The sequence below is a fragment of the Oxyura jamaicensis genome, chromosome 5, assembly GCF_011077185.1.
Source record: "Oxyura jamaicensis isolate SHBP4307 breed ruddy duck chromosome 5, BPBGC_Ojam_1.0, whole genome shotgun sequence".
Classification (NCBI taxonomy): Eukaryota; Metazoa; Chordata; class Aves; order Anseriformes; family Anatidae; genus Oxyura; species Oxyura jamaicensis.
Genome location: NC_048897.1, coordinates 19,609,018 through 19,624,548, shown reverse-complemented (window position 1 = coordinate 19,624,548; position 15,531 = coordinate 19,609,018). Strand labels below are relative to the sequence as shown.

The window sequence follows — 15,531 nt, the reverse complement described above, 5'->3', positions numbered from 1 at the left end:
CAGCTAACTGTTTAGTTTCTCTCTCTCCTTTAACAAGTGCTTCAGAGTAACAAAGCAGGTCAGCCTATATAGCTCTTCAGTACATTAAAAATAAAATTAAAAATTTAAATTAAAGGATTTTGTGTCATGTCTTCTTTCAAATGGCTATACAGTGTACTGTACCACCCACTCATCACCTCTGATTCCACACATACTGCAGTTCGCTGAATTCAATACTTGAAGTATAATTGACACTGTTGCAGAAGTTAGAAAACTACTTCGTGTACACTACAGTCCTTTGGATTAAGGTATGACCTCATATATGAAATACAAATATGCTACTGACATCATTAAAGTTTTAGTAAATAATCCATAGCAAAATAGAAAACAGTCATCTGTAGTAAAATATAGCTATGGTGTACCTACGATGACCTGATTTGCTCATCGTTTGACACAGAGACAGCCACAGTTTTACTTTTGATCTTTAAGTGCTTCCTTTGCTGTTGTTATAATTATTAATTAGTTCAACTACTTTCCAAACAGAGGAAAAATTAATTGTTAGACATGGTCCACCTTACCTGTTGTTTGTTGTTTGGAGTGTATGGCAACATAGTAGATACATGGAACATGATTTCATAGTCCTTGTAGGTTGTATACAGAGAGTGAGTACCTGTTGAATCAGCTTCAATTAAAGAAAAAAAGAAAAGAAAAGCATTATTTTTTAAAAAAAGTTAAAAATCAAGTTTCATTACTATCAATGAAATCATCAGGCAAGATGAGAATTCCTATTCATCCTCAATCCTAGCTTACATGAAAGCAAATAAAAACTCACCAAGAGTTTATTCACCTGCCAAAGCAAAATGACACATATAGACAGCATGTATAATTTTTTGTATACTTTTGTCAGTGATGAACTTGCTAGGAATAAGAAATTTCTACCAGAATATCCTGAAAAAAGGCCTATTTAAGCATGAAAAATGACCAACTTATGGAGAAGAAGCACAAACTGTATCTATAAAATGTAGGGGTATTAACCTCCACAAACACACGATTTACATGTGTATAAAAAGTACTAAGATACAGAGTAATAGAATAAAAAAGCATTCCTCACAGTAAATGTATTAATTTACATACGATGCAGTTAAATAAAGAGTTTCCTACTTTGTGTTAAAACAACGGGGCAATCTGGCTTCATTTGGTAGGCCAGTCTGGATCTGCACAGTTAGGAAGTCACTCGCCCATTAGTTCATCTCTACTTTTACACCCTTTGCTGCGTTTCTAAAAATGGTGTGTGTGGGGGGGAGATTTTTTGGGGAGGCATAAGGGTGGAAACCCAACTCTGACAATATCTCAGAGACATTAGAGTTCAGAAAAGTCACCCAGAAATGAAGAAGTGCTTTTGTAGAGCAGTAAGCCAACAGAGGAAACCAACAGCCAACTTTCAACTCAGTTCAAAAATACAATGCATTGCGATACTTGGAGGATTCTTTGGAAACTGTGTGACATAAGCTTATTGATATTCTGGAAAAAACATGTGAGTAGCAAGATGTCATGGTTTTCAGACACCATCCAGCATCTCAGGATAATCAGAGTGAAACTGAACTGCACAGAATGCAAAATAAGACTTGAAAAGGAAGGCGGACAGATACTCAGAGTGCATATCATGATCTCATGCGTAACTGGATACGGACGGACATATAACACACAATATGCGAAAGAACAGAAAGGGTTCTTTTAAACATAAATACCAGGACTCCGAATTAACTCTGATAAGTCAAAAAAAGCCTTCACTAAAAGCAGTGCTTAATGGAAAGGAATAGTCAAAAATGTGGTGTTTGCATGCTTACAGATGATGGTGGAAAAAGCTGACAATGACACTATAATGCTGGTATATTAATCAAAGGTACTCTCACCTGGTTTGGGCTCTGGCCACCCTATTTTAAAAGTTATAGAAGAAATAGAAGGGATCCAGAAACAGGCCACAAAAATAATTATACGTGGATGGAGAGACTTCCATGTGGAGAGAAAATGATAAAAACTGGGATTGTGAAGTTTAGGAAGAAAAAAAAAAAAAGAAGGGGATAATTAAAGTTTACAAAGTGTTGGTTGAAGACAACACTTGGTTACAGACAAATTGGGAACTTTCATTTTTACTTTTTCTGTCTTTAAAAAAAAAAAAACTGAAAAACGTTCCATTAATTTAACAATATGTTTAAAGCTGAAACAGTAAACACTCTCTTAAACATAATTGCTGTCTATAGTGCAAAAAGCCAGTTTTCAAATAGAATTTAAAAAACAACTAATTTACATATAGAAAAAAGCATCCTGGTTATCTGAAGTTATATAAACATGCTACTAGTTTACATAATGTCAGCTATTTATAACAAAAAGAAGTTAAGCTGTTAAACACTACACCTTGGAATATTTTACTGGCAGATCATGTTACTAAGGAAATGATAGCTCTGAGGTTTGTGAAGTATTTAGAATACGGTAAAGTGCAGTGATTGTTTACCAAGATTTTGAGTATAAGCTTTATGAGTATAAGCTTTAACAAAAAATTCTATTTTCCTGTTAAATTCAGAAAAATAAAGGAAGCATTTGTATCAGTTAAAAACTGCAACATCATCCATAATATAAATGCAAAAATTTCTACACTAGAGCTGCACAGATTTTGCATTTCTAAATCATCTATATTTAGTTAAAAGTGAAAAGCGTTTCTAGACTCTTATCAAAAAACTCACAAAATGTTTCAAAGGCTCTCTTTTCCAACACTCAACATTGCAACTACAAAAAAAAAAAAACTAGCTATCTGCTGAGTATTTTCTTTTTCATGCTAATTACAACAGCATGACAGCTGAAGTGGAATCATTTCTTCTTGCACTCAGTTCGCAGCAGCTTGCATCATCTGCCTGATCATTACAGTGCATGCTGAAGGAGACAGATGCACTTGAAAGTCACCCAAACATCAGTGTAAATCCTTACTGCTCCCCCACCCCATATGCAAATTTGTACAGTTGTACATAAACTTTGATAAATAGAGCATATAAAAATATTAAGGGGGGGAGCACGTCATGAGACAACACCGAATAAAGTAGTTCGGACTCATTATTGAAAATGCTGCACTAGAACAATACCCATGCGTTTAAGCCAAACTATCAACTTTCATGAATGGAGTCTGAAGAGGGCTCTTTCTTCACTGTCCTTCCTCCCTCAGGATGCACAGAAATCCCACAACAGTATTGGTTCTGCAAATTCACTAAGAAGGCGACAATCCTAGTGATATATTCAATTATTCCAATTATGAAGCAATGAAGCAGAACCTTACTGAAGCCACTTGACTTGGCTAGCATGCTCCTAAGCAGCTTTTTAAAACTGTGCGCTAGGAAATTGTATAAAAATCAGTAAGAGTATAAAATCCATCTCGGTGTTTAGAAGGAAAATGTGTTGTGAAGAATTGTAGGGAAACAACAAAAAAAAATGGTACCAACTGGGCAGGAGAAAGAACACCCATTACTACAAATTGCAGCAGTGCTTACAGTTAAGCAGCACAAGAACAAAAGTTTCAGAACTGTATGTTCTACCAATTCACATTTGCTCTTAAAAAGCTCTGGCTTATTCCTAGTTTCTCCTAGTTACTGTCCCATCTTCAGCCAGCACCTGTCAAACTTGCCTCCCTTTCCGTTACACACCAGGACTACACCAAAAATTCATGTTCGACTGCTGCAATAGCCAAGTCACTTTCAGACACCTTTTCTGAATAGTCCTTTATTTTGTACATACCAACATTTGTGTAACACAAACACAGAAATTCAGATGCCCTCTTCCCCCCACCCTCCATGTCAAGTTTTTAGGCAATCCAAGAACTTCTGATATTTCTTCGTCATTAGTCTCCCAGTGAATGTCTCTGATCCAATAATAAATCCATTCTTTCTCACACATGGTTAAAAAGATGTAACATAGCACAAGTTAAGAAGTGCAAGGTAATCATTTCATTAGAAATATTGCAGTTTTTTATAGCCCCTAAACTGAACATCAGCTTGTAGCCCATACATTCCCTAAATTCTTTGTGTGTTTAATATGTTCTATCCTGTTTTGATACTATGATGTCTTAACCAATAAGTCATACAATATAAACACCTAATCCAGAAACTTACCATTAGTAGCCTAACTGCTCATCTCATCAAATCTATTTTTACGTAATTTAAGTTGTAAGAGAGTTTATGATCTGTTTCCTGCACCAACCACTCTGTGGCTCTGCTGAACAGGTCAGGTTACCAGGCCCAGCATTACCTGATTTCATTTACTAATTTGAAGTATTGAGAAATAAGACTGAGTGAGGGGGAAGGGAAATGAAGCATGTATGACAACCAGAAAACAAAGTCAAACAACTTAAGTTATAATTTCAAATACTGCTGTGGTATTTATTACTTTAAAGTGATGCCTATAAGCTTCCTAGCAACCGTGGGAGAGATGATTTTTTCAAGCTCTATTTCCTACCCAAAGTCTGCAGGCTGCCAGGAGATAGACTGCTTCCCCTCTGGTAATGCTCAAAACACACAAACAAAACTTTAAAAGTAGCAGTTCTTTTCCACTGTTGCACTGGCGAAGCTCCAAAGCTAAAGCCCTTGACGGATCCAGTATACTTAAATAGGCTTTCCGTTAATAGGATGCATAAGATTCCTTCTTTTAAAAATTGGCTCAGTTACGGATACTTACCAATTAGGCCCCTAATTCTAAAAATTTCTAAGAACAACTGTTCTGAAATTGACTTTTGCTATAGTGAAATTACCACATTTGCATAAAATACAGAAGTCTTGTGAGTATTTCCACAGTAGATACACAAATCAGCTTCCCTCTGCACTGAGAAAGTCTTCCATCCTGTCTCACATCACCCATCTGCTTTTTCTATTTTGCAAAGTATTGCCAAAGGTACAGAAACTAGCAAAGCAGCCTTCATAGCTCTGACCTGTGTTGCAAGCTAATGAACAGACATCTGTTTTTAAGAGCATCTTTGCAAACAGCTGTGCTGGCACGGAACAATTTTCATTCAGGAAAATTTCCTGAATAATGAGAACACAAGAACTATTCCATGATGGTGGTCTCCAGCAACAGAAGAGCACAGAGCTGGAAAAGGGAGAAGGTGTGGGCCTCTCTATACCATAGCAATTACAACAAAACCCTATAAACCCAAGTCATGGCCTCTTCCTGCACAGGTTTTTTGTGTCAGTACCAGGGCAGAAAAGACAGCTTACTTACTTACAGTAGCTATTAAATATGTCCTGCCTGTGTGCAGTCTGCTGTTTGCGTATTCTCCACATGTAAGGTGCAGCTCTTACAGCCATCTCTGGATGTTAGCATTTTGCCTACCACAACCTTTCAGGATCAAGAAGCAGAGGGAGGAGAACCAGCCCTCAGTCTCTTCCCCAGAGGAGAATGCAGATGTTTGGAGAGGCAGCAGGAGAAAATAAGAGGTCTGCAATAAGATTGGATTGCCCACACCTCAACACACAGCTGTTCTTGAACAGGAGGAAACTCACAGCTCCTCAGCCACCTGTGAGTCCTAGGAGCAGCATACGGCACCTACTCCAAGGCTCCAGCAACCTCAGGATGAGCAGCAGGATGCATGGCTTCAGGACTGCAGGACAGCAGAGCCCTGACCTATGTTAGAGGGAACCAACAGCTCCCAGCTACTTTTACTGTGAACTTCAGCTCCTCATCAAGGAATTCAGCTCCCAGTGAAACAACACCCCAGTATAAACCTGATTTTAATTACATTCCTGCTTGTGTCACATAGGTGTCCTTATGCTGTTTGGTATGTCTCACAAGGCTTTCTGTACCATTCTCAAGGATACAGGTTTGGAGACTCACTTAAATACTCCAGCCAAAGAAAGCTTTGCTTTTGTTCCATTATTGGGCAGCTATTCTAAATCTTGTGCTTCCTTCCTCCCCATGCTGCTGCTTCTTAATGCTATATCAAGATAAATATTCATTCATTTATGGAAACCTTTACTAAATATGTAGTAGAGGCTGGACACCTTCAGCCAAGCAGATGTTTCTTAATAATCTATGTCTGCATAAAAAATGCATTAACAGTTCCTGGATGCAGCTGTCCAAAGAGCTTAGTGTTGTGCCCACAAAACACCTATCTTTTCTTCCACCACTTCCAATCTGTGCTTTGAATGTTGGCACAAAGGAAAACATAGCTCCATTAAGATGAATTAGAAAAATCTGTTTCCATTGTCCACATTTGCTGGTATCGAAACGTTTAAGAACTCATGCATGCTATGTACTCCTTGTGTTTCCTCAGTGATCCTGCGAACAACTTAACCCTAAGGACTTCAGAAAACTGAGGAGTTCATGCAGTTCCAGCTGGTGAGCTCCTGCACATGAGAACTTGCAAACCTCGCCTGAAACAAAACTTATGAAACACTTCATGAAAGCAGCAGTTCCCACTTATCTATCATCCCCCTTCCTTTCTGATCACAGCAAACTGTTTTTATTTTTAGAACAGGTAGTCCCTGCTCAGAAGTGGGAAAAAAACATAAGCTCTCAGCATGGAGTCATAGAGTTTTACCACAAGAGAATAAGTCCTAAAACTAGGAGAGATTCTGTTAACTCAAAGTGTATATATAATGTCCACCCAACAGGTTGTATACTGTAGTACCTAACAAAATCCAAACTTGACAAGGTTCCTTCCCCAGGTCAGAAGTAACAAGAAGGAACTAAAATATTTCTGGGAAATTCTGCAGTTGCAGCTTTCATGGGTATATCCGATCAGATGAATGAACCCTGAATCATACAGCAGTTACATGTACTAGAAAACAATTTGTGGACTGTCACCAAAGAAGTTGGTAACAGTCCACAGGTTTTTGGTTTTGTTTTCAGATGTCTTACACTAAACTAAAAGAAAGGGAAGACAATATTTTACTGCACCTACTGAAAGTAAGAAGGAGGCCACAATATAAAACCAGAAGTGATGAAATTATAATACTTCTGGTTTTCTACACCAGTTTGATTTTTGACTTGGCTTATTTTTGTAACTGGCAAACTAACACTTTTGGAACAAAAAAGGAAAACCCAACCCTAGGATATATTGTACTACACATCCGGTATAGGCAAGAAACTGTCAATCTTATCTGGAGTAGTGTATGTAAGCATAGCCACTAAAATTAAAGAGAATGAATTCGAACTGGGACAAGCGCAGAGGAAGGTTACCATGTAATACTGCACATGTGTGGGGAAGTAGGGAACTCCACACCTCCCAAATCAATAAAAGCAACTTGGCTAATTAAGGTTAACATCAGAAAAGCACAGAGGAGAACGGCAATGCGTAAATGCACTCAAGAGAGTAAAAGTAACAAAAGGGTATCATATGAATATTGCAATAAAAAGAGGTGGCTTAATGGTAAATGTGTGAAGCACAGGTATTAATCTAGGTTTAAAACCATGGGAAGTTTTCTAACCCTCAGAGTAGCAATGCTTCGGCTGATCAAGAACAACATGAGGAGATGGCAACATGATCCCTGCTAGAACCAAACACACAAGGTAGAATGTTGGAGCACTAAAGCAGAGCAAGTTACTGAATTTGTTGTAGAAGAACCAACCACACCAAAAGCAATTTTTGCTGCACTCAATGAATGTTTTCTGCTGTCATGACTCAACTCCTTATTTAAATTCCTGTGCTGCAAGTGAGCAAAATAGCAAGAGATCTCCGTATGAATTGGTTAGTTCCAATACTCATAAAAAAGGAAGCCAGGCCAAAGTTGTCCCTGCAGTATTTTTAAATAGATTTACAAATTGAATAAACTAGCACTAGCTGATAAACAGGTATTTCACAAGCTCGATTCCAAAAACCAAGCATTTCTTTCAGTTACTGTCACCTAAAATCATCTTTCCAGTGCACTTCTGTTGCAATGTTTTATGATTAAAACTGTCAAATACAGTTTTATTTCCATAAATCAGAAGAAAAATCACAGAGGGAAGAATACATTTGATAGCAGGAAAAACTGCTTAGAGGAGAAAGTATATGCAACAGACATTGCATAAAATCAACAAATCAACTCATCAAGGTGGAATTACATAGATGGGTTCTCAAAACTTGTTTTTTTGAGTCAGTCTTTTAGACATTATTAAAAAATTCATTGCATACCAACTGTTTTGATTATTCATTACAATATACTGATAATGGGTTTGAGATGCTGATAACAGCTCCACAGTCTCTGGTTTCATGTTGCAGCTTTACTGACAATTTCATATGAAATTAGTATAAAAATCCAATAATTATCAGAACTGAAAAACCATATGGGTATGGGTCAAATTGTGTGTTTGCTCTGCTTTCGCTTCCAATATTGAGCAACTGTCTTCCCATAGCAAAGAGGCTATTTTTAGCAATTATGTGCAAAAAGTCAATTTGCAACCATATTATGTATTTTGTTCACTTAGGAGAAAAAAAGAAAATGCCTTACTCTTTGTATCCAGCTGAGCACGATACTTTTCAAATCCCTTGAGCCGAACGCGTTCTCCCAAGAGCTGAAGAAACTCTTCAAAGGCTGGTCCTGCTGATTCATTGTTATACATCTCCTCTTCTGTGCTCTGCCCAGCTTTGCAGTACATGATACCCACCTTAAGTTGGTAACTTAACTGCAAAGGGAAAAATACAAAAATCTTGTATGTATGCCAAGTGATATAGCAGCTTATTTACTGAATTCACTTCAGATTTTTTATTAAACCCTTAATTCACAATGAAAAAAAATACCCAACCATCATTCTAATTTCAAATGTTAGAATACTTCCAAAAAATCTCATTGTCTTCCACCATGATTGCCTTGACAATGGCATATTTAATCTGAAGATAGAATTGATTTCCAAAGTGAAACAAACATTGATGTTCTTTACTTTCTGGAAGAAGAGATCACACCTTGCATATGGTGAATGTCTTACACTGAGCCACAGTGCAAGTGTTGGCTGAGAAACATCAGGAACTCGACTTAGACTGGTTCCACGGTTACTATACTACACTAAGCCTTCCACATGGAGAAGCAGGGCATGGCACTCACTCATTTCTATAAATGGTGATAAAATTAACAGTCCTTCACTTAAAGAGAAGAAAAAAGTTATTCACATGTTAGTGTGCTTAGCTGTTAACCATGTTTAAATGGTTCAATGACATTCATTGGCCTTCTGTGATTTAAAAAAATGCAGTAACAAAACAGCTAAATAATAAAGCAGAATCTAACCATGTGAAAGAAAGAAATTTAGTCCAACCACAACTGTGATTCTTCAAAACATACTGTTTCCACTGATACACACACAAAAAGGGCCACATCTGCATATTTTATGACTGCACTACAGAAATAGAAGACATAAAAGGGAAAAAAAGCAGGGCCAACAGCTGTTTACAGACATCTCTGTAAACATTTTCACACACAGAAACTCTGACCAGCAGAGTGCTAAGGAGTGTTTTGGAGATTTTGTGTGTCTAATTTGTCTGGTTCATACATATAGTACAGCAAATAATCTTTCCTCCTACCTGTCCATTTTTGCAAAGGGTCCATTTAAAAAAAAAATCAAGCAGATCTGTCAGAATTAAGTCCAGAAAAGTCTATGAAAACTGGCAGAGATTTATGATTCTGGGCTACAGGTTACTGTGAAGTCTAAATAGATTTTTACGTCATATTTGGACGTAAACCTAAAGTTGCCATGAACTCTGCATTCAAGATGAAGATGAGTAGATGGTAATTAGCCAGGAAGCCGCCACTGAGAAACAGAATGATTGGATTGCTTTTTAATGTGGAACCATTCAAACAAACACATTTTAATCAAGTCAATAAAAAGAACAGCTAGGTGAGAACACTGCAGGCTGTATGTACAGAACAGCAGATGTTACCTTGACTTTAACAATCTAAGGGGAAGTAAGGAACATGCAACTTGACATACAACACCAGTTAAAAAAAAAAAAGGGCAAGAAGAGCCACCTGTCTTTGCAGCATATTCCCATTCTCATACTGGACACTGTATGCAGCTCAGATATCTACATTCTTAAGAAATAGAAAGATTAGAGGAGACAGAGCTCAGACAAAAATAATATGAAATTCAGAGAATATGTTGCAGTGAGAGACTTGAAAAGAGCAATCTGTTTAGTTTACCATAAACAAGATCAACAGATGATTTAATGACTGCATACAAAAAACCTTTGCAGAAAAGTCTGGAAGCTGAAAGCAGATACATTTAAATAATTGCAAATTCATAAATATGAAAGCTACTAACTGCTTCAAAACCTCACTCAAATATTAAAACAAAAAGGCAGTCTACCTTAATCAAACCTGGTGAATAAGTTTTATTAAAAATACAAATTTGTCTCAATGTAGGAGTTACTGGGTGAAATTTAACAGCTAAGTTAGGCTAAGGTCACTACATAGTCTTAACTCTTAAATTCACAAAACTTCCTAGTTGCTACATCAAACAGGCACCTGTTTAAGCTGTAGCGAAAGTGACACACACACAGCAAGAAGTGATAAACATTGTGTACCTAATTAGTGGAGCAGCTGTTACCCAAATTTGTGTGTTAGCTTGAAATTGATAAAAATGCAGCTTCTAATTAGTACAGAGTGTGCTTATCTTTTTTTCTGTTAGAAGTGTCAAACTGTTTCATTACCACAAAAACAAAAATACTTTGATGTAGAAAGTACATTTTTAACTATCAATCGCCCTTAATGATTTTCAAAAGTTTAAATAGTAATAAAAAACATACTATATCATACTCCAGATTGCTAATGACAGATAAGACTTGAAGTAAGGATAATTTCATCTTTAATTTTTTTAAAATACCTAATTGATTTCTGAACCAAATTATACTAAATTACTTTTCTAATTAGATATCTAATAGAAATAATTTTAGAGTTTATGTATTTACATAGAAGATTCTGATAGATTTTCCCCCCTTGGGAAGACTTTCTAATCAATGTTAGTCAGATTTGAGGTTCTTGAAGGGCATATTTGTAAGGTCCTGAACCTTTGAATCTTTTTGGATCTGACCCTTTTTAGAATAGCCATTCTCTCCCCCTTGTGGTACAGATAATGATTAACTCTTTTTCTATGTTATGATGACTGTACTTCAACATCAGACTGACAGCAAGAAAAAACAGTAACATAGATTTTAATGTTGCGCAGAAAAGGCTGATCATAAGCAACAAAAAAGACCAGAAGAAAGACATCAACAATCCCATTACTCAAAACAGAGCTGTTAAATGTCACTGTCAAAGTTCTTAATCATAAAATTCACTTAGCTAAATGAAAGCCCATGGGTAAAGCCTAATCTATATAGCTAATAAACCTTAGTTTCATCTTTAAAGAGAACAGGAGACTACCACCTAATTGAAAATCAACTGCATGAAGAGGGTGAGAATATTTTGACGTTACTTGTTCAAAACAGGGAAAAAAGCAAACTATAGGCAGCATCCTGGTAATGGTTGTGCCAAATACAATGTTAGTATTTTACAACAAAATATTAAGTAACTTTGGAGATTTCAATTGTCATTATAATAATATGAAAGTCAGAACAAAACAACTCCCTATCCAACAGTCTTCAGAAAACAATCACTTAATCTCTTTTAAAGTAAATTAAAATGGACAACTGCCATAACACTAAACTAAAACTTTAGACTACTTACAGCAGTGAGCTCGATTTCATACAAAGCAAACATATTGCAAAACTTGAGGGAAAGACACAGAATTCTCTCCCTATAGATGACAAGCTTTAATTTAAATGGGGCGTTTTAATAGACTGACTGAAGTCAATTAAAGTTAAAAAGGATTTTGGCAGTTCAGTGAGTAACCTGACAGTTTAAAACAATTTGTCTCATTCCACAGCTTTGTACTTACCCCTTGTTCATCCAGCTTCATAAGCTGTTCTGTGACTTTAGGAGTGTTGAAGGCCAGCCTTAGGCAATGGATATTCAGCTCAGGAACCACATACTCGAGCACTTCTTTAAGGGGAAGTCCTCTGGCTGTGCAATGCTTTGCAGTTGAAGGGATAGCATCTTCCAGCACAGAGCCTCTTAACGTCATAAGCTAAGCATAGAGAACAAAAATAGCTTATATGTTGAATTATGCACAGAGACAAGGTTGATTAGCAACAGCATTGTAGCAAAATGTACTTTTCTCCATTTCTCAACGGAGTCTGAAGACACCAGCTAATTCATGTTGTGTGAAACAGACACTGACACGCAAAACGTCTCTCATCCCGATAGCTAAAAGTACTCCAAATGTTTCCAATGATTCAAAATTCTTTACAGATTTATGTTTCACAGAAAACTAACACTTGGGAAGATTAGGAGTAGTACTATTTCTAGCGGAGCATTTCAAAGTCTAACCACTTCCACAAATGAAATTGGAGGAAGTAATTTTCTTCTTCTTTGCTTGCTTATAGCTAATATAGCTCCAGTAAATCTCTCAAGCTTTAACCAAAACAATCTTCACAGGTGCCTTTTGTATTGCTTGTTCTGGAATTACTCATTGATATACTCACTTGTATTCTCTATAATATAAACATGTGGTATACCTTTGTTAAGTGATTCTTGGATTGTATATACACAGGAGACAAACCTATCCACATTGAAAAGTCAAGAAACTCCTCCATCACCACCCCCCACTCGATTTAGCCTCCTCCCTTCCAGTTTCTCTTACTATCAGTCACGAACTGCTTACCTCACTGGTTCTGAATATGATCCGGTAGTTGTACTGTGGCCCATTTTCTTTTATTTCCTCTGGTTTTTCTCTTCTTATGCTTACAGCCACTGGACCGAGGTTCTCATCTGCTCCAAAATAGTTCCAGTGTTCTTGTGTATTAAAAAAAAAAAAAAAAAAAAAGTCCATCTTACTTCTTATATTTGAACTGTATTTTCATGCTTAGTTGTTATACCGGAAAGAAACTGCCAATTGCACTAGAGTCAACTGGAGCATAACTTCAGTGATACCAGGATTTCATTCTCATCTTTCAGTTCTCTGAAGAGCTCCATGTATTCAGGAAAGTTGAAATTCAACATTGTACTTAAGCAGGACTAAAACAGGATACACCTCTTACGCTGGCTTTTAAAGTAAAATCCATTTCATTCACATTCCTTAAAATGTAAAAACAAGGAAGCCAAATGCACCAAAGAGAGAAATTCACCACTCCCCTGTTAAAAACATGAACAGCAGGCAATTGTAGCAAACAAAGGATGTTAATTATTGTTGTATTAAAACAGTCTCACAAGTTACTCAATGCTAAGAGGTGAGAGGCTGGTAACTGGGAGGGTGGGGGTGGACAGAGAGGAAGATACAGGCCTGGAGAAATCGCTTGCTAACCAAGTAGTGTATTATTTGAGATACACTTTTGTATTTGCTTAACCACAGGGATAAAGCCAAACTTCATGTCAAAACATGTTAGGAATGTACATTTGCAAAAATTAAAGCTCAGCAATTTAAGACATTAGTGTTAAAGGCTCTACTATTGAGCTTTCTGAGCATTATAAACTATCTAGTCTGGTGACAGAGGTACACCCCCAAGAATTCAGGAGCATACAAATGAAGTTGCACATATCTGAAGTGACGACTGAATTTAAACATACAATACCTGCAAATTTAAGAGTGTTAAAAAACTGAAGTAAAGCATCTTAGAAGAAAAAAAGTCCTACATCATCCCTTTCCATATGCTGCAGGTTTGCATATATGAATGAATTTATACATGCACAAAAATGGAAAGTTAGAGCTATCTGAAATTTCAGCACTTGAAAGAAGAAATGTGAAATTCAGTGGAATGATAACAAGAATGGAAATCTAACCATACCACCTGTACCATCACAGATTACGTGCTATTCATAAAACAACCAAAATGAATTAGTACTTTAACAGCATTCTGATATGAGGCATTCCGCAGGGATAAAGTGCAAAATATTTGAATATCACTATCAAGAAATGCATCTGCAAAAATACTAAAAATAGCTATCAAAATACACCCTTCCCAAGTGAATGGCAGTAATTTTTCCACTGCATAATCACTTTCAGTGTTCAAAATTTGAGTGCATCTTTTTTTTTTTTTTTTGAAAAAAAGAAACTTATGGATTCCTGTCACGCTTTCCTCCAACATACTCCATGCTTTTCAAGTAGGTGCTTTCTCCTTGCAAAGCTATGTATGCCCTAGAACTTGTCTTCACACAACTGTTCTCCCCTAAGCCCCTAGGGCCTCTGTACTACTTCCCAGTACCTGGTATTTTATTACCCTGTCCTTAGTCAGGGGTTTCCATTTAAAGGTTTCAGTGCATGTGTGACACAAAACAAAGAGACATGCTGCAGCACTGTAGTTTCTATTGAATTCCTCTGTAAATCCTCAAAAGTCAGTACTCTGCACAGAGGTAATTAACATTCAATTCTTATTATTTTTTTAATATCTTGTACAATATCCTGTAAATATTGGCAGAAGCTTTGGGTGACTGAATTAGTGGTAAGTGAAGAAATCAAGAATGAATTAAAGTATCTACATAAGACTAAGGAAATTTTTATATTTCTCCAACAATAGATGCCACATAGATCTTCTGATGTTTAAAAATCCAAAACATCTTATTAGCACCTTAGTTTTTCTTCTTCTTCCATTACGTATAGTACACCCTGTTTTTCTCCAAGGTATTTATAACTCAATGTACAGTTTATGGCAGAAAAGAACGCATAAGAAATGCAATCACTAAGGGTCTATCCAAACCAAGTTTCTAGCAGCATCCTACATGCAGCTTCCAAAACTTGAGCCAGCTTGGCTGTCTCCACCCTAAACTGCTTGTCTGGTGAATTAAAAACATTGTACTGTATACACGTACCTTTACTTACACAACAGAAAATGTTATGGAAACAAAGGTAAATTGGTAATACCTACTAGAAGGAATCCAAAAATGACACTGGAGTTTTCTGCACCAACAATTGCACAGATAATTATTTTTTTTTCCTAGCTAGGCTAGCTTGCATTACAAATTCCAACCATTTTCTCTTTCCTCTAATAGGAAAGCTAGTAGCAAGATTTATGTGCACAAAACTTAACTTACAAACTAAAGATAACAAATTTGGAGTTTTACTGTTAAAAATATAGGACTGTTTCTGAATATAATTCAAGAATTTTATACCAAACATGAATAGCATAGAAGACAGCATTTTCTTCCACCCCACACAAGCTTCACTGAAAGCAAAACTTCAAGGCCAACATTTTGTCATTTAAACTCCTGTTGAAAAATTAATTAAAAGATGCTCAGGAGGCAGCTAGCAATAGGCATAAATTATTCTATAAACTTCAAGCCAAAATGAAATATTTCATTGTTTGCACCTTGCCATTATAACTGATTATACACACATAAAAAAAAAAAAGTTAAATATTTATTATGTAATTCAAAAGATGCTTCCAGTCAAAGACCCTAAGTGAAAATGAGCACTTTCTGGCAGTTATTTATAAGTTAGTTGCAGAGGAAATCTATGTAAATACACTTGATTTTGAGGGAAGAGATTGCTCCTCCAGAGCTACACACTGTAGCTCTA

General features: G+C 36.4%; 1 protein-coding gene across 8 annotated transcripts in view; it reads right to left on the bottom strand.

Annotated features, from left to right (window-relative positions):
• The window catches only part of SIPA1L1 (signal induced proliferation associated 1 like 1), a 203,067-nt gene that overhangs the window by 47,785 nt on the left and 139,751 nt on the right, over positions 1–15,531 (bottom strand). For all 8 annotated transcript variants that reach the window (XM_035327041.1, XM_035327039.1, XM_035327037.1 and 5 more), the window contains 4 exons: positions 12,685–12,815; positions 11,860–12,048; positions 8,445–8,619; positions 558–661 (listed from right to left, as the gene is read on the bottom strand). In XM_035327041.1, coding sequence (XP_035182932.1) covers positions 558–661; positions 8,445–8,619; positions 11,860–12,048; positions 12,685–12,815 — 599 coding nt within the window. The remainder of the gene's footprint in view (positions 1–557; positions 662–8,444; positions 8,620–11,859; positions 12,049–12,684; positions 12,816–15,531) is intronic.